The 27,783-nt window shown below is 32.8% G+C and overlaps 2 protein-coding genes across 2 annotated transcripts; both read right to left on the bottom strand.

Moving 5' to 3' along the window:
- Positions 1-1,532: 1,532 nt before the first annotated feature.
- EAF01_011839 (uncharacterized protein) lies at positions 1,533-5,888 on the bottom strand (the record flags this gene model as incomplete). The annotated part of the gene is made up of 1 exon (XM_038920097.1): positions 1,533-5,888. The coding sequence occupies one exon, from the start codon at positions 5,886-5,888 to the stop codon at positions 1,533-1,535; it is 4,356 nt and encodes a 1,451-aa protein (XP_038764487.1).
- A 3,142-nt stretch (positions 5,889-9,030) lies between these two features.
- EAF01_011838 (uncharacterized protein) lies at positions 9,031-10,545 on the bottom strand (the record flags this gene model as incomplete). The annotated part of the gene is made up of 1 exon (XM_038920096.1): positions 9,031-10,545. One exon carries the CDS (start codon positions 10,543-10,545, stop codon positions 9,031-9,033), a length of 1,515 nt encoding a protein of 504 aa, XP_038764486.1.
- Positions 10,546-27,783: the final 17,238 nt, after the last annotated feature.

Here is a 27,783-nt window from a genome sequence, read left to right as displayed (position 1 = left end):
TCATTTATTTCATTTTTATTTCAATTAATAATATTATTTTTAAAATATCTATTTTTATTTTATTTATCTAAATTAATATCTAATATATTATATTTTTTAATTTTTTAAATTTTCATTTTCTATATATTATATTTATTTTTCAATCTTTTCTTATTTTATTTTTTAATACTTTTTCTCCAATCATTAAAATAATATTTTATATTATATATTTCTAATACTAATCGTTTCAAAAATTTATAATTCCAACCCTAAAAATTAATAACCCTAATCCTTTAATTAATTATCTTTTTAAATTTTATTCATTTTTAAAATATATTATTATTATTCTAATTAATTTAATTTAATTTTTTTTTCTTTTTATTTTTTTTTTAAATCAATATCTTTTATCTTTTTTATTATTAATATTATTATTTTCTTCTAAATCTTTTTTTTTTCTCTTTTTTTTATAATTCCCTTTTTATTTTATATTAATAATTTTAATCTTATTATTCATTAATAAATTTTATTTTTATATTAAACCCTAAACCTTACTTTTATTATTTATTCTTCTTCTTTATAAAATTTTATTTATTATTATAATTAATAAATCTTTTATTAAATAAAATTCTTAATCTTAATCTTTTTATAAAATCTTTATATTTATATTAAATAATAAATCTTATTTCTTTTTTCAATTAAATCCTACTTTTATTATTTATTATATTTATACATTCTTTTATTACTTTTTAATTTTAATTCTAACCCTAAAAATTAATAACCCTAACCCTTTAATAATATCATTCTTTAAATATACTTTTTTATTTATTTAAATCAATATTTAATATCTTATATCTTTAATTTATTTTTATATTATATTTATCTTTCAATCTTTTCTTTTTTTATTAAATTTATTTTTCAATCCTCTTTTAATTCAATTATTAAATTAATATTCTATATTATATACTTTTAACCCTAATCCTTTAACAAATTAATAATTTTAATTCTTTAATAAATCCCTAATTCCAATTTATAACCCTAATAATATTCATAATCTTTAATTAAATACTCTAACTCATTTTATATTTTCAATTCAATATTTATTATTTCAAATCCTAATTTATTCTTCTAAATTTAATAATTTAATAATAATCCTAATTCTTAACCCAATTATTAATTTCAATTTAATTTTTTACTTTTCTTTTTAAAATTATTTAATTCTATTAAACCCTATTTTTTTTAATAATTTTTTTCTAAATCTATATTTCCTTATTCTATAAAATTCTTTTATTATCTTTTTAATATTATTCTTTAATTTTAAATCTTACTTTTATATATTCTCTTATTTCATTCTTTAAATATTTCATTAACCCTAATTCCTTTCTTATTATCTCTTAACCCTAACCCTTACCCTTACCCTTACCCTCACCCTTTTTAAAATACGTAGCGGTTCTTAATCATTTTAAAAATCTCTTCCAACTTTAACCCTGATCTCTTACTTTATTACTAGAACCCTTTATTCATTATTTTATTCTTATCTTATTATTATCATTACTCTATTCTAATTCCCTTAATATAAGAGCTGCAACCTTATTCCCGTAAACCCATTCATTCCCCTCCAAATCAGTCCTCTCCCCAAGCCAAATCATATACGCAAGAAGATCTTCCCACGTTCGTTCAAAATGCCTCTCGAGCCATGCCACCCCCCCCACCCTCTTATATGCCGCCACGCAAATGGGAATCACCATGTTCGGAAATCGACACTCGCTCTCTTCGTGATCAGGATCGGCCACTCGACAGATATCTTGTGGTTGATAACAATTCCAACACACGATGTATCGTGGCATCCAATCTCTCTCGTCAAATTGGCACGCTTGTAGAGCTTCCCCCTTAGCATTAATCCAATCAAATCTTCGAGAGCATTGTGAAGAGAGGTGATCGAAGCGACGATGGTGAATTCGACAGTAGAGACAAGAATCCTGAAAGGTTAGGAGATCCTGCTCGTATCGATCGAGGATTTGATCCTGTCGAAAATCTTGAGTGTGAATCTCTCGAGGGCCAGTGGATTCAATTTCTATAGTAGATGGATTTAAAGTGTATATCAAATGAGGGGGGCGAGGTTCCTCATGAGGTTCCCTACACACTTGACAGACCTCATCACTTGACATGCACCAACGCCAATCCGAAGGCCGATCGAGGAATTGACTGAGGACGCCACGTGAGCAATATTGTTGAGTGAGGTAGAGTTGCATGGTAGCTTGATCGGGTGGAAGAAAGGTATCACGTTGAGGTCTCCAAGTCGAATTTAACAAGATGATGGAGGAAGCTTTCCTCCCATCGCGTCCCGCCCGACCGGATTCTTGAGAGAAAGCCGTCACCCGCTCTGGAGCATCGAGGTGAATGACCCATCGAATGTGAGGGTAATCAAATCCAATCCCGAGAGCGGACGTAGCAGCGATCACGGGTTGCTGAGGATTGGAGAGCCACCGTTGAATGATCTCCCCCTTCTCGCGAACCGTCCCGGATTCTGATGTGTACAGAGGACAATTCATCAATTCTGCTACCGCGCCAGCAACATCACGAGTGCGACAGTAGATAATAATCTTATCACAACTTTGATCAAAGATATTAGGATCGGGCCAACACACTTCAATTAACTCTCTCGCTTTCTCCATCAAAGAATCAACTCCATCTCCATAACTAACAAGATATTGAAGGTTAGATCGATTGGTCGACTCTCGAATGATTTGAGGGCAAACCAATTTGTTCTGTTCGATGAATAATTCTTCCATCACCGGAGGCAAGGTGGCAGATAGCCAAATGGATTGAGTACGAATTTGTCGAATGAACCACCCAACTTGCGTCATGCAAGAGCGATACTCACTCGTAGTAATGGTAAGGTGACACTCATCCATGATGATGCGATCCAATTTCTGTCGAAAGACTAGCCCTTGAGCGTATTCCAAAAAGCTATCGTTGCAAACCGCTTCAGCCGATACGATCACCAATGGAGGGGTTTCCCGACACTCCACCGACCACACGACCGAGGGAATCCCAACTGCATTAAAACGTTTGATCATGTCAATCCGCAAGGCCACCATAGGAATGATCATGATGGTGGTGCTAGCGTCCGCAAGGCTAGCGCTGAGCATAGGAATTAAGGTCTTGCCGGAGCCGGTTCCCAAGATCAAGATGACTTGTTCGTGAAAGGTAGTTCCAAAAGTAGTCAACACCCCACGACGTTGACCAGGTTGACGAAATTGAAAAGTGACAGAAGGGAATAATCTTTGAGCCACTTGAAGTAAATCCTCTTCCGAGTACCCTTGCCTCTGACGAAATCGACTTCGTTTCGCGGCTCGCAACACTAGAGCATCCGATGGACTCGAGGCTCGCTTCCCTTGCAGAACGAAATCGAATCGAAAGAAGGAATGCCAACTAGCCGAAGCCCGAAAGCCTCGATGCAACATAGTATTCATGGTGAGATTGGTCGTTCCAGCGTAAGCTACATTGAAGGTTTGAAAGCTGTGATTGCTAAATTCGGCCAACGCCCTCAAATCGGATTCATCTTCAACAAATTCACCAGGAGTATGGTCCAGATCAAAGTTGGCTTGTTCTCTCGTAGTAAACTTCTCTTTCGTGATGGAAGCAGCAAATTGTCGCCAATTGGAAGTGTGTAGTATCGAAACCTGAGCACGTTTACATGCTTTCCGTAAGCAAGTCGAAATAACTCCATCTACCCACACAGTCCCTTGAAGATTGGACCAGAGGTACGGGGATATCAAAGCGGTCGGATTTTCTTGTCGAAGAAAGATTTGTCGAAGGGGAATAACATATGCAATATAAGTAAGTAATAAATTCCCAATAGCTTTCGGGAGAAATCGAATATTATTCTTGTATGCACCAGATTGTTGTTGTCCTTTGTGATATTGGGTATAGATCATCACCAACTTTTCCCAAATATAAATATGTCGCTGTCGTTCCATATTCCGCCACGTGATAGAAAGCAATTCGGGCTCTCGCAGAGGTGGACCAGGAGCAATGTGACAGAGGATCAAGAGTCGCTTTAAGAATTCCTGAGCTTGCACTTCATATATCTTCATAGCTTTCGAACACAAGATTAACCCTCCCTCTTGATCAACCTTGAAGAAAGTGGTGTGCAATTTAGTGTTCGTCTTGATGTATCGAAAAAGCCTCAGATCTGCCCCTTCTAAAAATTCCGAATTGTGTGAGTGGGAGAGCCAAGAATCCCCAAAATCCTCGGAATCCAGATCATCCTTCATCCGCCACGAAACCATCGAAATTAAATCTTGCATGCCAAATAACAATTCATCGTACAGGAGAGAGTGAGCTTGTTGAAATTCCGAAAGCACCACGTTCGAAATCTGTTCCATGGATATTTCTACCCCGCGATACCCCACAATCTGTCGATCCAAAGACCATCGAGCTTGGTGTTTAGCAATGGAAGCCTTACTCACCTTGAATAAATATAAACGCCACTGAAGAATGTAACCGAAGGGGGTCTCGGCTAATTGTTGAAAGAACTTCTTGCAGAGCGTGGTGAGGAGAATGGGAATTTGATCTTCGTCCTCTTGCTCTTGAAAACAGACAAAACCAAAGAGGATCAGTTGCGCCGTCCACGTGAGAGCCGACAGGTAACTATTAAAATTTCCTGGCTCTTCCCACAATCCCCGCCCATAAATCATGCGACTCTTCATAGCACAAAAACTCAAGACCGGTGATTTAAACGGTGCACTTCCAATCGAGTGACAAATCAAGGCTAGATATAATCGTCGAATAGCATGCTTCAAAGCTAATTCAGATTCTTCGGGATCTTCCATATTCAAGGCTTCCATGATAGCATCCATCGCACGAATTTGGGTTGAGGTCGGTTCGATAATATCACGTGGTAATGATTGATCCGATTCCGTGGCGGTGAAAAAGCCATCCTCCGAATACACCACTCGATAATAATATACCAAGAGTTGTTTCCCGATCAGGAAGTATTTGACCAACGTCGAAGCATTCTTGTGATATCGGAACCCATCCGCCTTGCCACTCGCTCCGGAATAAAATTCATTGAGGATGTTAGCTCGCTGCTGAGTCATCTTACGATCGGGGGATGTATCAGAGCACAATTGATAGGCATCTCGCATCATAGCTTCGGCGGCATGGAGGATGCGAACAAGTTGAGGATCATCCGCTTCAAGGTAATCTCCATCCAATTCCTTCTTCGATGGGAGCTTATACGAAGCCCAAATCTCCTCGTCTTTTAAATGAACTAAGTGAAAAGGGAACTTGGTGACGTCGTGCAACCACGGTACCCTCTCGGAGCGAGATTCCTTAATGTCCCGAACGACGCCAGCTGCCTTGAAGAGATCCTTTTTGACATTCAACGCATCTTGCTCAATCTGATCAATGGAATCCTTCTCCGACCGGGTTAAAGGGATCACATCGCCATTTCCACCATGGGGCCCAGGATTTGCAACAACCACAAAGTAATCAACATACCTCGGTGCAGTAAAGTACGTTTGGAGTAAGCATGCCTGCCATAGCGGGGTCGCTTTGTGCTCGCTCGCTTTCCGGCCATGAGTCACCATGTGATCCCGCATTCGTGGGAGGTGAGTGGTTAAAAAGGATGGATCGCATGATAAACACTGAAAGCCGTGGAAGACTCTGAGATGCTCTAACTGCGCAGCCCTACGCGCAGGTTTGTCTTCTCGCAATTGACGCTTCGTCTTCAGACTTAACGATTGAGCGTAGCTCAGTTGAGCTTTCAAAAGATCACCTGACAGGCGGTGGGGTTCGGCTCGGAGGTGTTGCGCGATACTTCGGGCCCCTGGAGCGATGCACGTCTGGCACTGTGTGCAGATCAGAACCTGGTGGTCAGAGTTGTATGCGAGGTCGCAGGCCATGCGGAATGGCAACGAGACGTTCTACGGTTGCAAGATCGGGATGGGAGGCGGGGATGAGGAACCCAAGAAATCCCCTTTTGTGAAATCCCTTTTATAAAATCATGTGGGGGTCGTGTGGGGTCTTGGGGTTATGTTCCCAGACAAATAACGGCCGTGCCCTCCTTTTATGCCATGAAAGGGCCCTCGCATAAGGGGTAGGTACTATATTAATTCTATAGGAAATATAAAGAAAAAGATAGTTACATTTGAATTCAAATATAATGGGATTGTCTACTTAATAGCTATATTATAATCTTTTTAAATAATATTAAACAATATTATCAAAAACAAAAGATTATTAATTATAATTATACAATCTATTGAGGACAATCTTTTATAATATTCAATTATAAAGCGATCAATTTACTTTTATATATCTTTAATATTAAAACAATAAGCACTTTAAAAAGACTAAAGTATATTATCCAGCTAGAATTAGTTAGATAGATTATAATATATATTAATAGTATATTAATTATTTAATATATTAAGAATAATATTCTTAACTCATTTTAATAGACATTCCTATATTATTATAAGATTATAAGGAATAAGTAGACAATTATTTAATAATTATTTAGATATACTGAAATCCTCGAAAACAAAAAGGCTGATTAGCTTGTTAATCTAGACACTTACAGTAATTATATTAATTATAATAACTCATTCTTACTTACTATTAATAATATAAGCTTAACGGTATAGATACTAAAATGAGAAATAGAATAGAGGTAATAAAAGTATAATAAAATCACTCTTATTAATTAATATCGATGTTAGTATTTTAATTATTAAATTAAGAAACCTAAGAAACTTATCCTTTTCCGCTTTTTTTTAAAAATCCTAATAGATTTTATAACTTTTCTAATAATTATTAATCATTTCGAATAATCAAGCTCGAATTTATTAAAAATTTATTAATCTTTTACTCTTATATTATTAATTGGGGTTATACTTCCCAAAATTGTTTTCCCTTTTTTCTATTATATATAAACTATATTATATAAAATTAATAATATAGGGCTTTATAATTAGCTTAAATCTGAACTATTTAGTATAAAAGGGATTAATTAATATCAATATTATAAACAAAATTCGAGTGGTAAAAATGCTTATAGCATTCTTAATTATCTTTTCTTCAGTCTGTATTACAGTTATAAAAGAATAGAATATATAGCTATATTGGTATTCTTGTTAGCATAGTTTATCCCTGGTACCCTCTGGGAGATTGTGATAAACCCCTGCGGCTTGCCCTCCGGATGTAAAATAAATAAATAAATAAATATAAATAAATATTATAACTCTTCAAACTATATCTTAATCTTCAAATCTAAATCTATTATTCAAATTAATATAATTTTATTAAATTTAAATAAAGTTATTAAAACTTTATTATTATTTATTTACTTTTTAATATTCATCTAAATATTAATTTATATATTAATTTTTATATTAATCTTTATATCAATTTTAATATAAATCTTTTAATATTTTTATTAATATTCTTATAGTATTCTTATTAGTATTCTTATTAATAATATTCTTATTAATATTGAATTTTTGATTATATAATTAAATTATTTTATATCTCTTTTTATTAGATTATTATTACTTATACCCCTTTAAATTCAAACTTTTTCGAAACAAATATAAAATAATAAATTCGAAAAATAATTTAAAAATAATTTAAATTTATTTTTAAGATTCGATATATAAATAAAGATAAACTCTAAATTATTAAAAAGCTTTATTTAATTAATTTTTTTTTTAAAATTAAAAATAATAAGCAAATTCATTTATTTTGTAGATTACTATTCTTTTGGTTTCAAAAATTATTATAGCTTTTCTTTAATTTTATTAATCTTAAGCTCTAAGATTAGCTTTATAATTTAATCAATATTAAAGATATTAAAAATCTGATTTTATATAAAAATAATTCAATTAAATCTTTATTCACTTCTTTTTTTAAATTTTTAAAAAGCTTAAAATTGAAGGGTAAAAAGGTAATAATCAAATTCATTTATTTTATGAATTATTATTTTTTGTTTTCGAAAATTATTATAGCTTTTCTTTAACCTTATTAATTCTAAGCTTTAGAGTGAATAATATAAATCAATCAATATTGAGGATATTGAAAATTTAATTTCATATATAAATAATTCAATTAAATCTTTATTTATTTCTTTTTTCAAATTTTTAAAAAGCTTAAAATTGAAGGGTAGAGAGGTAATAATCAATTGGAGGGGTTTTGACTGGATCACTACCCTCATTAGGGTTATAGTTACTACTAGTACTGACCACTAAAAAATTCCGTAGAATAATAGTTAGGTAGTAATTAAATAGTGACTTTTTATCTGAGTCACCACCCCTCTATCAAAATGAGTCATCATCAGTAGTAATCCATTAAAAAAGTCCATGGAATAATAATTAGATTAATTTTATTAAAAAAGATAATTAGATATCATATCCTGCTATAATGCTAATAATATCAAAATTCATTCTGGCTAATTAGATCGCTTGAATTGAGTTTCGCTAAACGAGAGTTTTCTTTTTTTTATGTATATATTAGTATCATGGTCCTCGCGAACAATAAAATTATTAAGAAGGTAAACCTCTAATTAAAAACTATATAAACAATTCAAATAATGAATGAAATCCTATGAAAAAAGAATTCTATTAACGACGGAAATCTTTATACTGTGTATACTATACAATGATTCATCATAAAAAGCTCTAAAATTCATCATTTTTAATAAATTTGAATTAATCTCAAAGATGCTTTATTTAATATATATACTCCTTTAAAAAATCCATTTGAAGAAATTACATTGAAATGTACATAGACAAGTATAATAAAGCGTCTGAATAATTTAGAATTTGATTAGAAGGGTATTTAGCTAATCCAAAAAATTATTGATTATATTTAATAATTACATCTAATGAGTGTCCTATTCGCAAGGTAATTCCTTATTTCCTATCATCCCAAAGCCTCAAACAAAAACATACAAAGGAACGTGTTATCACATAGTGATCCAAGACAATCATCTAATCGTTCATTAATTCATCTCCAAGTCGCTACAAAATCAACAAAGCAATCCATCTCTTAGAAACCATAAACTGGTTCAGGACCAATATCTCCAAAGTTGCCGGATCCAGCAGGACTTGAAGGAGTGACCGGGTTACTGTTCACATTCGCAACACCGAAATAAGCATTTGTCTTCTCTTCGTTGTTGGTGACAGTCAAAACAGCAAATGCATTTTCAACACCAAACTGTTCAGAAACTCCCCAAGAGATAGTGTTGACAGATCCTGTAGTACATGGAATTCCATACCAGGACTCGGTAGTAGCACCACTTCCTGGCATACGAATGACGGTACATCTCTCATCAGGTCGCTCATCGTTGTAGGAGATGGCAAAGTTATAATCACATCCAGATCCATCTTCGGAACAGTATCTGATCAATTGCTTGATAGTCCGTTCGTTTCCGGAAGCTTGAGGAGCTTGTGTGGAACTTGGTGCACTTGTTGTAGAAACGGCGCTGCTGGAACATGCGGTAGGAGTGACGAGGGATCCGCTGTTGTCAAATGGTAGATATCCAAGACATGTGGCATATTCAGATGCACATGTAGACATGTTAGCATCTGGAGCAGATCGACAAGAGTTGTATGATGCATTGCATTGGGATACGCAAGCGTCAGCTGTGGTAGATGGAGCAGCTTGAGTAGTGGTTGTGGTCGCAACAGTGGTTGATGTTGGTACTGACGAGCAAGCAGTAGGTGTGACAAGGGATCCACCGTTGTTAAAAGGAGAAAATCCAAGGCATGATGCATAGTTAGAAGCACATGTAGACATGTTAGCATCTGGAGCAGATCGACAAGAGTTGTATGATGCATTGCATTGGGATACGCAAGCGTCAGCTGTGGTAGATGGAGCAGCTTGAGTAGTGGTTGTGGTTGCAACATTGGTTGATGTTGCTACTAACGAGCAAGCAGTAGGGGTGACGAGTAATCCATTACTATCGAACGGAGAATATCCGAGGCATCCTGCATAGTTGGAAGCACAAGTGGACTGATTTGCGCCTGGAGCACTTCGACAAGAGTTGTATGATGCGTTGCATTGGGATACACAAGCATTAGTTGTAGCGGATGATGCGGCGGATGAACCTGTAGATGATGTTGCTACTGACGAGCAAGCAGTAGGGGTGACGAGTAATCCATTACTATCGAACGGAGAATATCCGAGGCATCCTGCATAGTTGGAAGCACAAGTGGACTGATTTGCGCCTGGAGCACTTCGACAAGAGTTGTATGATGCGTTGCATTGGGATACACAAGCATTAGTTGTAGCGGATGATGCGGCGGATGAACCTGTAGATGATTTTGCTACTGACGAGCAAGCAGTAGGGGTGACGAATGATCCATTGCTATCATATGGAGAATATCCAAGGCATGATGCATAATTGGAAGCACAAGTGGATCGGTTTGCATCCGGAGCACTTCGACAGGTGTTGTACTCAGTGTTGCAGCTATCTGAGCATGCATCTCTAGATTTTAAAGCAGTTGGTGCAGCGTAGGCTCCAGTCACAAAGAGAGCGAATGCAATATCTTGGAAATGCATTTTGATTTGAAACTGTATTGTTCCTTGTTGATTGGATGCTGTTGTGTTGGATCGAGGATGCGAATTTAAATGGTTTTTAAGAAGTGATGATCCTAAAGTATGATGGATTGATTGCTTGATATCATGAGTTTCGAGGAAGAACTCGACACATTATATATTAAATTTGATTCACCGATGTTCGACACATCCGTTGATTCCACTTGTCACGTTGCTTGGCATACATAACACATCAATTCATCAATATGTTGTTCCCCCCGTATTTACTGAGGGGTCACCCACAATAACTCGTACCTGTGCAATGGTTCCAATAGTTTCCCGAGAATTGAGTTAGCCAACACATTCTTGCCTTCAAAGTGGTACCGGCCAAGAGCCTCATACCAAGAATAGATTTCAGCAAAGAAAATGATCTAAATTGGATGCTGAGATTGAATAAAGTTCACATAACCGACGGCCGACATTCCTGAACTAGTTATTCGATTTTGCTAAATTCAGGATCGGGGAGTCTAGCTTGTCCGCTGGTCTCGAAATCAGGGGTCTGCCCAAAATCTATCTGGCCCTAGACGTCATTATCATGAAGAATGGTCTGAGCCCCAGTATAAAATCATGTTACTAAAAGTCTTGGTTCTCGTACGAATGGGTTGACGAAAAAAGATGTTTGTGGGGGATCTGGGTGTCTGAATTCGCAACGGATAGAAAATGCCGAGCACCAAAATGCTACACCCGGATCAAACATTGATATCCAAATAATGAGACAATGTTCTTGTAACTGTCCGTAAGAGCAATTCAATATGTGAAAGCTCTATTTTGTCAATCACAAATCATCCCAAATATGAAGATAAACTCATCTTCGATTATAAGAAAGAACCATTTTGAGACTTTTTCTCGGTTATTTTGATTCATTGAAAGTTGGGGGTCATGCTGAAAGAAAAAAAATGATATCTCGTATAGGTCGTATCGGCACACTGAAATGGGGTTCGAGATGGTACCCGAAGCTTCGATGAATTGATATTAGTGTAAATATTAAACACGAGGATCAAGACCCAGGCCAATGATTTACGACATCGCCTCGGATACACAAACTTTAATTGTTTACTTCATGCCATCGTGGCCATCCTAGCTTTCCATCTGATTTTCCTGGGGCTGGCGATCTATCCATCAGCACCAGAATGAAGCTTAAAATTCATACACGAGGTTCTTGGCATTACTGAAGTGAGAGGGGCAGTGACAACTACCAGCCATCTCGATTCAAAACGAGAGAACCACGTTTTCTAGTAGATATGTACAGCCACGGTAACGCAGGGGCGGACTATCCAAAGGTTCCTTCGAGGCCGATAATAGTTAACTGCTGTTGATCTAGTGGGATGATGTTGTTGAAATACAATGCCAGACCCCTGATTCAAAAATAAGAATTGAATTAATTTTTTCCCTCATGAATTCCAGTACGATAGTAGGTTGTGTTGGCGTGGAAAAATTCCTTAATCAAATTATAGCACGACACGATACATCATGCCCGTCAACCATAGCGTACTCGGGGTCCTAATCTCAATCAATAAGTTTCTTGTATGATAGTCGTTCCAACACTATCACGTTTTTAGCTTTATAAAATGCGGATGAAATCTCGGACAAACCAACGTTTATACATATGTCATAATCTGAGCATCCTTCGTTCCCGGCCAAATGTTATTCCTCAATCTAATGCTTCATCTTGATTTTGAGAAATCAACTTTATATTTAAAAAAATCTACAGAATCATGTTTACGAAAACCAAGCAACTGTAGACGATTAACCTCTACTTCATTTTCTCAGAAGTTCTCATATTTTTGTAGAGACAGAAAGTTAATCTGTTCAAACTTGAGCTCAATGCCCTTTATAGTTATTATTACAAACTCGAGTTTTTAAATACTTTGTCCACTAGAGAAAAGATTTTAAAATATTTACAAATACCAAAAGCTAAAGAAAATAAAGAAATAATTAATCTTGAAAAGTTTTAAAATATAAAAAAGATTAGAGAAAGAATTAATTATAAAAATTTATGAATTTAAAAGATTAATATTATAAAAGCTTATAGGATTGTTTACTATATATTTATACCTTTTCAAAGATTAAATGGAAATTTAGATTTATATTTATTAGTTTAAAGATTCTAGTATTTAAAAGTTACATTTTCAAAAGATATATATAAACACCGTGTTACGAACAACGCAACATAGGCACGGGACTGGGCACTAAGTCACGTGGTTGGCTCAGTCTGCCTCAGCGGGATAGATACTGAGCCATGAAAGTACAAACAAACCAGTACTGAGCTGTACTGATCACACTAAGCAAGAAGGTCTATATAAGGGAATGGGTTTCATTATAATGTAGAGCTTTATGCTTAAGAACAATCATTAGTTTCATTACTATAATTATAAGAATTGTAATCAATTATAACCTTATTGAATTCCTACTTGAAGTCTAATCTAAACCACCTCGAGAGATCTCTAGACACTTCCACATAACCTTAGAGGCAGCTCCCGTAACACACCGTTAAGCAAAATCATTAAATTTATTTGATTTAAAATTTAATTTTGAAAGAATTTATGAAATAGCTTTTTAATATATGATTAGATAGTTCTAAATTTAAGAAACTTAAATATATAGTAAAATATTTAATATAAATAATAATTGATTTATAATCGAATTTATAAGAAAGTAAAATAACAACTTAATTTTGAACTGTTATCTAATCTTTTTATTTTATACACATAATATTATAATTATTTTATTAACATTATCTAATATATATTAAATACATTAAAACTTTTTAAAAAAGCTTGTCAAAATAAACTTTAAATTATTTTATTAAAAATCATTCCTAATTATATAAATAACAACTCAATTTTAAAATCTCTTATTTCTTTTTTTCAAATATTTTCTATTAAAATAAAAGAATTAGAATATTATATTTGAAATTCTCTTATTTAAAGATATATAACTATATATTAAATAATATTACAACATAATATTAATCTTTTTATTCTATTCTATTCTATTCTACTATATATATAAGAGTAAAATAGAACTTTTAGTTTTATTTTCTAGTCTTTTATACTTTTATAGTATAGTAATAAAGCTTCTTAATGCTCTTAGAAGTAGTCTCGTAACAAAGAGTGAGTTTATCGAAAATTCTAAAAAATTAAACAAATTTTAATAGTATTAGTTGACGGCGACTATAATCGATCTTTAATACAACAAATCAAAGTACATAAGATATAGAATTAAGTTAAACCCCTCATTTTCTAACCACTCCTATTTCGAGCCACTCATTTATACTGAAAATCGCTTTTTCGGATTATTAATGTAATATCTCTTTCAAAACATAATAGTAATAATAGTAAATTCTTAATCGATTCAGTCTATCTATAGCTAAGCTATACTAACTATATAATATATCTAAATATATTTAATTATATAAAGTAAATAGGGAAACATAATAAAACCTATTTCTCTCTAAAGTTTATTCGAATTTACTATAATAAGATCCTATTATATCGATTACATATACAATTTATAATATTTATATTTTCAAAAATAATTAGTAAAATACTTTCTTTTCAATCTATAAGTTAGTAATATATATATTTCAAATACTCTTCGAGATATTATAGAATTTTACTTTCGCTTTTAATTATTATATTATTATATATTACTTCTTTTTTTATATAATCCTATTATTATTTATTATTATTCTATCGTAATTATACCTTTATTTGCTTCTTTTATTTCTTATTATTTTCTTTTATAATACATCTCATCTAATCTTTCACATAAGACTTATTTATTCTTTATACTATAATATATTAATTATAATCTGTGGCGGGTATCTTAATAATTATAATAAAGCTGTTCTATTCTTCTTATCAAGACTTGTTACGGAGGTACCCGCACCGCAACATGGATTATAAGATAAACCTAAGGCCTTGGTGTTGGAACCTACGAAAACAGCACTGTAGGGACAGTTGGATTAAAGGGTAACGAAAGATAGCGGTAACCGAATCAATAAGCAATGATTAAAAGATAGGTACCTATCTTTTGTTGGCACCTATCCTACAGTAGGCACAGGAGGGATAGCGGTTACAGGTTATCTAGTAAGCACAGGTTAGATAAGCAGTAGTATCATATAGGTCACGGGGCAAGTGTCACGTGATGGATAGACAGGATAGGCAAGCTATCCAGGCTATCCGTGGATAGACAGGATAGACAGTCTACCCAAGCTATCCAGACGAGAACGAAGGTCTATATAAGGGAATGGGTTTCATTACAATGTAGAGCTTCGTGCTCAAGATCAATCATTAGTTTCATACTATAGTTACGAGAATTGCAACCAGTTACAACCTTATTGAATTCCTACTTGAAGTCTAGTCTAAACCACCTCGAGAGATCTCTAGACACTTCCACGTGACCCTAGAGGCAGCTCCCGTAACAAGACTATACTATTATATATACACTTGTTTAAATAAACAACATTACCAAATAGTATACTATATTTCCCCCAGCTTAAAAAAAGTAGTAATACTTTTGTTATTTATATATATAAATCATTTAATATAATTCTTTTTATATAATCAGACTTTTACCTTTAATATATAATATTATTTCAATAAATATTATCTATTACTATCTGAAAGCAAGCAATACTAGATTACTTTTTTCAAATACAAATAGTTTATAATTATATATATCTAATAAATTAAAAAACAACGAAAATTAATAGTATAGAATTATGTTTATTTAGTATCAAAATAATATAATACTAATTATAAGTATATTCAAAGTTTACTTTCAATTGTAAACGTTTGCTTGTAAAAACTTGTACTTTTTTATATCTATTATGACTATGCAGCTTTCGAAACTATACAAATTCGCTATATCAAATAACTTCTTTATTATAGCCTTGTTTGTATCTGTTCTAACAAGTATACTAATTATAAAGTGTTTCTTATAAAAAGTATATTACATATCGCCAATTCATATTTTCAAACTATCCCTATACCTGAACATTACTTCCAATATTAATTCTTAATTAACCTTATCTTTAATAGCAAAAATATTAAATATCGCCTACAAATCTTCAGCCTATCTCTTTACTTCTTTATTATTACTCATTTTAATTAATACCTCTTTAATCTCAATTCCTACCTTTATTATAACTATAAAAAACTGTTCTACATCTTCTAACAATTAGTACAGCATTCGCGCTATTACATTATTAAGGCAGATCATATTAGCTACAATCTTCACTATTTCTGATTTGTTATTTAATAGACGACTTACAAATGAGTTGGTAGGTTTGATATATGCTTCAGATTCGTTACAGTTATACTGTTACGGGAGCTGCCTCTAGGGTCACGTGGAAGTGTCTAGAGATCTCTCGAGGTGGTTTAGACTAGACTTCAAGTAGGAATTCAATAAGGTTGTAACTGGTTGCAATTCTCGTAACTATAGTAATGAAACTAATGATTGTTCTTGAGCACGAAGCTCTACATTATAATGAAACTCATTCCCTTATATAGATCTTCGTACCTCATGAATCGACAAGTCGATTACCGTAAAGCCGATTTCGACAAGTCGGTTTCCTGATCACGTGATGTCCATCCCGTGATCTATAATGATGCTACCGCTTATCTAACCTGTGCTCTCTAGCCGATTGTCCCTACAGCGCTGTTTCCGTAGGTCCCAATACCAAGGCCTTAGGTTTATCTTATAATCCATGTTGCGGTGCGGGTACCTCCGTAACATATACTTATTATATTGTAAGATCTTCTACTTAACGATTATAATTAAAACCTATAAACTGAAGATTACTTATTCCTAATATATTTAATAATAGTCAAGGTATTGTTGAACTATTAAAGTAAAGCTAGCTTACTTATCCTTAAATATCCTATTTATATAATTACCTTTACAGATATCGTTTCAATAATAAGAATATATATAATACTTAAAAGTATAATATAATACCTTATATTGATTCTAACAAATTCACTAATTTAATAATAAATATAATTGTTATTAAGGCTATATAAGATGAGAATGAACTTTGTAGGAAATCCTTCGGAGATTCGAATCCTTAATTATTTAAATGAATATTAAGATTATATTTTAAGCTCCTTCTCTCCTTTTATTATAATTCTTTATTTACTCAATCTTCACTTTTATCTTTTAAACTTCGAATCAATTCTAAGACTATTATTGTAACAAAAGATAGGAGAATATAATATACTGTTTTCTTTTCAAAGGTTTTTACTATTTGTCTTGAAGCTGTTTCATTAATTGCTTAATTGAATAAGAAGCTTTTAAAAGTAATATAAACAAAACGGGTATAATACTATAGTATCTTTATCTCATATAAGCTTAGTATTTATTCTAAGGTTATTACATTATTCTTATAGATATCCTTAATAATAAATTACAATTTCTAAGAAATTATTTTATTAGATTAATATTTCATTTATAGAAAAGTAAGTAATTAATAAGCTTGAGTAATAGTCTTTATCTTCATCAATCAGTATTAGATTATTAAAGGATATGAAATTTGAGATCCTTAATAGTACTCTAACAGCTAATGATCTTTAAGATCTCTTTCAATTATACTTAATCTAAAGAAATACTTTAAATAAAAAAATTAAATTGAATTCGAATTTGCTATTAAATGTAATGAGCATCTTAATGATTGTAATAAAACTATTCTATTCTTTTTATTAAGACTACACTATTATATATACACTTACTTAAATAAGCGACGCTACTGAGTAGCGTACTACATAATCTCTACATTCTCTAAATGTTCCTTCTCTATAAGCTTTTTCTTTTAATTATCAAAATTCTTTCGAATTTCTTTCTTTTCATTATAATTTTTCCTTTCTATTAGTAAAACTATATGTATTTCTTTACTATGCTTAAAACATAATATAATTTATTGAAACTCTATATATTTATAATTCAGATCATTTTAGACTTATTCTTAAAATTCTTGATTTTTAGGATTTTTTGAGATGGAGATCTGAAGTCTCAAAATGTCGAATTCTAAGTTTATATAGAAATTATATACAAATTTAAAATCATTTTTAAATATTTAGGAAAATACTAAAAATCTAAAATTTTTAAATAATCTTGAAATAATCTGAATTATTTATATATACTAAGTTTTAATGAATTCTATTTATGAATAAATTTCTTTATAATATTTTTAACAGTAGAAGATAGCTTAAAATAGAAGTGACTAGAAAATAAAGTATTCGACTTATTTATTTATTTATTTATTTATATTAATTAACGTCTGTCTTGAACCTCCCTAAGGGTATTTAGACGTGCTAAGATAAGGGACTATTTGAGCGGCGTGATCGTCGCAACCGAATTTAGCAATTTAACTTCAATGCCAGGGGCTGTTCGCTCCTCTGCAGGTGCGATCCACTTCTGTTTCCAGAAGGGTACGTCTGATCCGGGTTCTTGTTAGGGTAGAGCTTGGTTCCCGGGTGGATAGGCTCGTTGTGGGCTCCGATCCCTATGGTGAAGGAGAAGAAGTGGGAGTGGGTTGCTATTTGTTTAGCCGAGCGGCAAGGCTCTTATATTGTATATTGGGTTTGCGGTTTTTAGGGGTGTGGTATATTCGAGTGATCAGTTGAGTGGTAAGTTTATAAAAGGGGCGGCGGGCTTTGTTGAAAAGATGGTCGCTTTCTAAGGGTCCTTTAGTAGTTAGGACAGATCTGAGTGTAGAACTCTGAGTCGGTAATCAGCTGAGTGAGCTTGCTAGGTGTGTGTAAGAGTTTCTTGATATATGTGATCGCCTGTTTGTTAGATTGTATTTCTACAGGGGCCAGGGGCCAGTCTGAACGTTTTAGGTTGTTTATAGTGCATTTAAAGAAGTGATATGGTTCCTTAGCGCTGCCGCATGAGCAGTCCAGCTTGTTGTTTTGATGACCAAATCGCTGATGGTAAGCGGCGTAGTCGCCATGACCTGTTTTCATAGCTAGTAGTCGGTGAAGGACTGCTCTTGGCAGAGTTAGTTCCTTCGGCTCCTTTGTGTTGTACTTGGGAGACCATTCTTTATAATTAGCAGAGAGAGAGGGATTCATCTCTTCCCACCACTCAGTCTCTGCGCGTAGGCGCTTTTGGCGAACGATCGTCCGGACACCGCTAATTGTTGGTAGCTTGTCGATCGCCTGGTCCATGGGTCCAATTGCGCCTGCGTTTGCTAGGCGGTCTGCTTCCTCATTCCCTTCGATCTCCATGTGACCAGGTGACCACTTCACTCTAATGTCAAGTTGTTTCATTGCCTTATGGCACTTATGGAAGGCCCATTGCGTTGTGGGCGGCGCGTTTCCGCGAACACCCCAGATGACCGATGTACTGTCAATACACATCCAGATCCGGCCACTCGGGGGATCTTTAAACGTGCTGATCAGGTGCTCCAGCCCTCGCCACGCTCCGATCGCTTCTGCATCGAACACATGTGAGTCGCTCCGGATCTGCTTGGATCCGGAGGCTAATTGAGTGCCATTGTGATATATTACATATCCGTATCCGACACAGTGTTTACGATCAATGGTTTGTTCTGATCCGTCGGAGAAGATCGTGTAGTCCTCAGGTGGGAGTTGCAGCCACCACTCTTTGAAGGCTTGAGCTGCTTCCTCTTTGGTTAGCCCTTCCGTCGGATCCGTTCTGCAGCCTATCGAGAAGTGCGGGCGAAGTAACTTCGGCCGTTGGGTCTCTGGGATGAGGAGGCCGAGCCGTTGGATTCTTGTAAGGGGCCTTCTAGCTGTGCCTGCTCCTCGCCCGCGCTTTCGTACTGTGGGTTTCAGGCGGCTCACTAGCAGGTGCTGATTGTCGACCGTTTTTAAGCGGAGTGCGAATCGCAGCTTGGCGTGTTCTAATGCGACTATCCCCGATGGCAGGCCGGCTTCTTTGATAAGAGCTGCGGTCGGTGTAGTTTTGTATACCGGGATCGCTCCTCTTGCGGCGGTATTGATCACTTTGTTGATGTAGCGGAGATGGCCTTTGATACCTGTGCCTGTGCTTGCTTCGCTTTGACCGAGGCTCGGTTTGAGTTTGCCAGCGTACCATACTTCAGTGCCGAATAGTGCTACTGGAAGGACGCAGGTGATCACTGCTTTTCTCAAGTAGGAAGCTGGTGGCCCATGCAGAGTGCGGGCGATCGACCTGATGTGCGAGGCTACTTTCATGGCTTTCGCTGTGCGTGTTTTGACATGTTGTAGAAACGAGAGCCGACGATCGAAGAAGACACCAAGCCATCTTAGAGTGGGTTGAGTGCTTCCACTCGTTACAATCGGTACTGGAGTGATTATCAGATCCGGGTTAACGACTAGTGGTGGGTTGGTGGTATCGTGTCGTCTGGTTATATGGAGTAGCTCGAATTTCTCTGAGGCGAATAGGATTTTGTTCTCCTTACCCCATCGGATGATCTGTCGAACGCGTCGTTGAAGGATCCTGGCATTCGTGGAGAGATGCTTGGAGGAGTGATAGATCGCAATATCGTCAGCGTAGCCAAAGCGATATTTGGTATCTCGGTTGAGGAGCTCAGCGAGATATAGCATATAGAGTATAGGTGATAGGGGGGACCCCTGAGGAGTACCACATGCTACTGGGTATTCCTCTGTTGTGATGCCTTCGAGTCTTACTCTGACTTTCCTATTTGTAAGGAACGAGTCTATTAGTTTGAGCAGCGGAGTTGGCCATCCTTGCTTGATCATTCGGCTCAGGAGTCGGCGCTTTAGGAGAGCGTCAAAAGCTCCTTGAACATCCATTGTAACAATCGAGACCACATTACCCGTTGCTAATGAAAGCTCCGCATCGTGAGTGAAAGCCGCCGTTAGATCAGTACCTGATCTTCTGGGGAGCGCTCCGCAGTGCTGCGGGCTGATTACCTTGTGTCTCAGGGCTGTCCAGGATATTTGACTAGCTATATACCGTTCGAGCCCCTTACCGATACAGGAGATCAGGGCTATCGGTCGCCACGACCGCGGTGACGTTTTGTCTTTCTTGCCCACCTTAGGGATTATTACTACTTCCGCTAGCTTCCAACCTTCTGGATAGTAGTTTAGAGCTAGGCAAGATGCAAATATCTCCCGGATCAGTGATTTGACGCTCGGCCAGCATGCCTTGAGGATGCGCACAGTGGCTCGATCCACTCCAGGCGCAGTGCAAGTAGCTCCTATGACATGTTTTTCCACTTCTTCTGCAGAGATCGTTCTTTTCCAGGGGAGTATCCCTTTGTGTGCTTGATTGAGCAGCGGATCGTTTGGTAGGTCGTCGTCTGCCCTGAAACGATCCAGAACCGCTGTGAATAAAGCATCTGCCTTCTCTTTTGTATCGCAGATCACCCGCTCGCCGATTATTAGGGAGGGGGATTTCGCATTACTTTCGGGGGTTAATTTGTGCCATCCCATAACCCGATAGAGTTCTTTGTCGTCTTTGACTCCGTCGAGACGCATTGCCCAGTAGGATCTCTTGGCTTGTCGCACTACCTTTTGTAAGAGATGAGTAGCATTAGTCTTCCTTTCCGGGTCTGATCCCCTCCGTGCTTCTATGTGTGCTCGGTGGGCTTCTCTGCACTCGTCCGTCCACCACGGCGAGGCTTTTCCTACCTTCCGATCAATCTTGCCGATTGCTCGGATCGCTTTTTCTAACGCATTCGCCAGCTCACTGACGTGGGTTTCAATCTCAGTTGTAGTCTGAATGTCTACATCATTGAGGTGAGCTAGCTGGTTGGCCATTAGTCCATCTAATCTAGGCAGATCCACTTCCTTTATCCGATAGCGATACTGATCCCACTCTGTTGTTCCACGATTCGTCAGAGTAGTGACCTGGGTAGCATGATCAGATCCACAATGGAGTTCTTCCAGTACCTCTGTATAAGCGAACGGTATGTTGGAGAAGGTCAGGTCTATCACGTGCCCTCTTGCGTGAGTGGGTATGCCTGGAGTACCTATAAACTCCATGCCCAAGTATTCGACTTATATAAGATATAGAAACATTAATTAATAATTCTCGATTAAATAGTAATAACTTAAATAGCTTAGGTTTACAGATTATTAATATAGTATTCGATAATTTAAAAGATAATTCTAGTAATAGGAAAATATATTATAACTAAATGATTAAATAGACTATTAAAGATATTAATATTAATAAAGTTAATAAAATAAATTAAAAAAGAAAGTTGTAGGAATAGATTAGTAATTGATTGATTATCTATTTCTTAGATATTTATAACTATTAAGTGATCTTATAGAGTTCTTGATTAATAATAATAATAATAATATTCAAGAAATTTATAATAGAATTTGATAAGACTAACGTGGTTTATCATCATGCGGCCCATATCATCATGCGGCCCACTTTCACCTCAATTTGTATTTTTAAATCCATATTACTCAACAACAATTGATTCAATTGATTAAAACTATTAAGAATCTAATAATCTAGGATCTATTATATCGTTTTGACAAGTTCTTGAATTATGACCTGGTTTTCCACACTTACTACAGCATCTATTAGAAGATACTTCCCCATTAGGATTCCTCCCTTTTTGACACTCGTCGTATTGAATCTAAACATCAACCTCTTGTTGAGATAATATATCAAGAGCCTCTTGTCCAATAAGTACTCTTCCTTAACACAATTGGGTTTTTTTCGTATGTCGACGCTTACTTAATGCTTCATTTGCTGCCCGAAGTGTACGGATCTCTGCACTTAAAAGTGTATTCTCATGAGCTAATCTCTCTATGCCTTTAGCTAGAGCTAGTACAGTCTCAAATATAGGTGTAGGAGAGCTTGATTGATGACGATTGATTCGAGATTTAACTAATGTTGATTGAGAAAGAGCTTCCGTAGGATTGTGAGGAGTTTGAGAGGTCCAGAGGTCTAAATTGACAAAAGGAGGAGGACTAGGTGTATGTATTCGAATATCTAATTTTGAGAGTACTATTTCAGGATCAAAGGGGACTAATCCTGTTCCTCGGAATCCAGATTTCATATTCTGATTCGTGATCGATCGTTGATATGCAGCTTTGAAAGCTATAAAGAATTCGACCTTTGAGATATGATTGATATGTGCCCTTATAAACCCCTCAATTTGAGTACCATATTCTTGTTTTAACCTATTAAAACATCCGACATCAAGTGGTTGAGTTAAATGACTTGAATGCGGTGGTAGGCATACGCATATAATATCATTCTCCTTGCAATATGATTGAAAAGGTATGGATTCGTGGCTTTCGTGTCCGTCTAGCACCAACATTCGGTATTTGCCTACTCTGCAATCCTTTGTATGTTTATCGAAGTGTTTTAACCATTCCAATCCTGTCTCATTGTTCGTCCACCCATTGCTAGTAGGTTTAATAGCCCAATCTGCAGGAAGATCGGTTTCCGTATACCAATTGGAAAGATGCACCTGTCCTTGAACCACCAGGAATGGAGGTATGATTTCCCCTACACTACTACCGCATATGATCGCTGTCGCCCATTCCCTATTGCCTGGTTGTACTGCTTTACTCCTACCACTCCTCCCAGCACTAGTAACTACCATACCAGCATTTATAACTCCCATCATAAAGCCTGTTTCGTCGAAATTCCACATATCGCAATCTTGTATACCAAATTTCGCTCGCATATTCGATATAAGACGAAACCACTTTCGAATAAACTCAGGATCCTCGCACAAAGCTCTTTGAAAGTCATAAATACGATTAAAACGTGTCTTTAATTCTTTGTGACGCTTTACGAATCGATGCGCCCAGAGCTTTCCAACCGCTTTTCCACCTCTCGATTCAAGAATATAATTCGCCATATCTTCCACCCCTTTAAGTTTAGGTGGAAAACCTCTCGAATCCATATCAAGAATATATTGAATAATGATCTCTTCTTCTAATTCTGTAAGTTTATGGGTTTTATGTCGATATTCTGTACGAGGGGTAAAACCGTCTATTCTACGCCGTAGTGTTGTACGTGGTATATTATACATCGTAGCAACCTTTCTAACACTTAGTTTTTTGTCTTTATGAATAGCATCGATAGCTAGGAGTATACGGGCTTCTTCATTATTCGAATGCATCGTGGGTTGTTGATAAAACGCGTGTTGAAATAAAAGGGTGCAAATTGAGGTGAAAGTGGGCCGCATGATGATATGGGCCGCATGATGATAAACCACGTTATAATAAGTATAATTAAGATAATAGTAAAGAATTTAATGAACAAATTAGAATAGAACTATAATAGCTTTAGATTTGAATAATAATATAAACTATTAGAATACAAATAAAGACTAATATTATATTATAAAGATTATATCGGAACACATAATCAACAACATGACTGTTACGACGGGTAACATTGGATCACGTGATAAGTGTCATGTGATAGGACGTTGGAGCCTTTGGAGCTTAGGATTCAAGGAGCCAGGAGCTTTTAGAGCTTAGGATCCAAGGGATCCAAATAGGACAGAATTATGGGTTCTGTAGAGCAGAAAGGTCTATATAAAGAGAACGAGTCTCATTTAATACAGAGCTTCGTATTCAAGAACAATTATTAGTTTTATTATTATAGTTACGAGAATTACAATTAGTTATAATCTTATTGAATTCCTATTTGAAGTTTAGTCTAAACCATTTTGAGAGATCTCTAGACATTTCTACATGACCCTAGAGGCAGCTCCCGTAACAATGACATCACATGTCATACTTTACCCCATATATATATAAAGTATATAAAGAGGAATAATATATATATATAGATATAGTAATTCCCTTTTTATATAAAGAGGGTAGATAGAAATAAACAATTCTTTTAATTATATATATATATCTTATCAAGTCTGTTTAATACTAATTAATAATTGAATAGATTTAATTATAGAATAGCAAGGTTAAATTTAATAAAAAGAAATATCTTTTGAAAAGACAAACAAAATCGTATTAAATTAAATTTATATATAATTTGTATAAAAGAATTAGAATATTATATTCTCTATATTATCTTTTCGAATTATATATTAAGAAAAGATTTGTAATTATAATTATAATTTTTTCAGAATAGTTTAATTTATATCGATTTTATTTATATTCATTATATTTTTATATATATTATATAAAACATATTCGATATAATATATTATATAAAACATATTCGATATAATATAATATTTAATATTATTATTTAATATGGTTTTTTTGATTCTTAAAATACTTTTATATAAAATAGATTTTATATTTTAAGGAAAATAATTGAACCCGAGTAATCCTGATTTTACAAAATTCTAAATAAATATTGATATTATTATATAGATTATTAATTTATAATTCAAATAATATAAAGGGTAATAATTATAGAATGAATTTTAAGAGTGATATGAAGGTTGAATTGAAACTATCTTTAAAGTTATATATTATAAAACACTTAAACTTTTATAAATTCAACTTCTTATTTATAATTTTCAAGTTTGATAATCAAGGGGTAGTTTAAATTATATTAAAGTTCTTATTAAACTTATTTCGAAAAAAGTATTAGATAAATATATAAAAGAAATTAAGAAAGAAGTAGAGAATCTAAAATCGAACTATTTAAATGTGTACGAAATAATTAAGTCAAAAAGATCAATATATATATCAACATTTATCTTAAATTCATTTAATTAAATATTTGTATTACATTTATAAGATTAAAATCAATCTTATTTCGAACCTTATATAATACTAGATTATATAATATCAAGAAAAGATATATTATATATATTATATATAGGATATATATATAATCTCCTTTTAGATCTAATGAAAATTTATATTAATAAAGATTACAAATATAATAATAAAGAATATGATTTTTTTGATTAAAAGCTTTAAATATTTTATAAATTTTATAAGAATGTTGATATCAAATCAGATTAATATAATAATACTTTTTCGATAATACTTAAGAATAATACTTTAACATTTTATTTTAATAAAATTACTAATAGAAATCTTAATTTTGAGAATATATTAATATTAATATAAGTATATTTCAAAATTGAAAAAAGATAATAGAAATATCTTATTGAATAATATAATACAATATTTTGGTAAATTATATAAAATAATTCTAAAAAGATATTCTTTTAATAATTAGAAATCCTACTTAAGAATTTTTAGAATCTATAATATAGTTTGATTGATTTATATTAATCAGAATTAATACTTCGAGATTAGATTATAAATACTTATTATAATATTCCTAAGTATAATTCTATATTACTATAATCAACTCTAATATATAAAGATCTTTATATTAATCTATAAAATATTATTAAATAAACTAAGTATACAAAAACAATAAGTTCCTTTATATCGATCTCTATTATTAATAATCTATTCAATATAAAAATATATTGGATTAATTATATATATAAAAATTAAAGATTATATTAAAAACAAAATTAATCCTAAGGAATTTGAAATAAAAGGAAGTTTTTATTTCCTTTTTAAAGTAATTCTTCTTGTTTATAATTTATATAATCTCAAAACAATCCTTATATATTATTATTAAAATACTATATATATAAAAAGCCAGATTATTAATTCACAAATTATCCTATATAAAAACAAAAACCTCAATACAATCAATTCATAACAAAATATAATATAAACAAAAATTAATTCTATTGATTCCTTTTTATATATAAAAATAATCCAAACAATATAAAAATTGAATTCAATAAAATTATAGATAAACAAAATATTATTAAATATTAATAGAATAATTTATTAAATAATCAATTAATAGAATATAAAACATATTTTGTTGAAATAGAATTTATTAATAAAATATACATAATTAAACTTCTCAATAAACAATCTTTTGTATATATTTTTTTATAATAAAATTAATTTAAGTAATTATATAAAAAAACAATTAATAGAAATGAGATTTTTCAATTCAAAGATTAATATTTAACTAACATTTTCCAAAGTATTATTCCTAATATTAATATATCAGAAATATCAATAATAAAAGAATTTCAAGTATAAATACTAAAAAGAAAAAAGAATATAAAATATATAAATAATATTCAACATAATATTAAATTTGAAAAAGGCTCTGTATAATTATAAGATAATATTTCGGTCAAAATATCTCTTAATAATATTACCTTTTCAATTATATTAATAAACATTTTATTTCTTATATATATATAAGATATAAATTATTTATATATATTATTTGATAATCTTATAAATGTTTTAAAACAAGGTGAAAGATAATTCCTATTATATAAAAATAGAAATATTTTTTTATACTTTTGAACTAAAAAGAGGAATCGATTATATATAATTACTTGATAAAGATGGAATTTAAATAAATTTATTAAAGATTTGGTTATTTATTTATATAAAAATTTATAATCCTTTTAAATCAAGTAGAATATAATATTAATATTTATACAATTAAGAAACTCAACAAATTCTATAAGTATTATCAACTTTATATAAAATCCCCTAAATGGTTTAAGTTTATAATTAAAGATGATATCGAATTCAATTACTTTATCATTTTTAATATCTTTTATATTAATAGAAATCCAATTTTATATATTATTAATAAAACAACTATATATAACACTATAGTATTTATATAAGATATATTTACCAAAACAGTATAGAATATTATTCGAAAATATTAAATCGATATATATCTAGGATTATTAGATTATATATTATATAATATAAATACAAATTTCGTATTCGAAGAATTCAAATAAAGTACAAAATCCTTTCAAATTCATATTCGAAAAGTCCCTATTAAAGTCTATAATATAATTGGAAAAATTAAAAGATATTATTCCTTTATATAATATATATATAATATATTGAAAATTGAATTGAAAAACGATAATCTCAATAAAAAATTAATATTGCAAATGATAATGAAGATAGTAAATAATATTGTTAGCTTAAATAAACTTATACTAACATTACTTATATATAAAGTTTACTTTTGAATAATATTATATAATCTATTATTTTTATTAATTTTAAAATGAGTGAATATATATTATTTTATAATAAAAGAAGTGTATAAAATTTATACGAAATAAATAGTTTAAGATATACTTGCTATTCGAAATCGTTTAATTATGTATAAAATTTTCAATTTATTTTTCAATTTATTAATATAAGTATGAAAAGAAAGAAAAAGTTGGATAGG

The sequence above is a fragment of the Botrytis porri genome (genome assembly GCF_014898465.1).
Source record: "Botrytis porri strain MUCL 3234 chromosome Unknown BPOR_025, whole genome shotgun sequence".
NCBI lineage: Eukaryota > Fungi > Ascomycota > Leotiomycetes > Helotiales > Sclerotiniaceae > Botrytis > Botrytis porri.
Note: the sequence above shows the minus strand (reverse complement) of the source record. Positions and strands in the feature narration are given on the sequence as shown.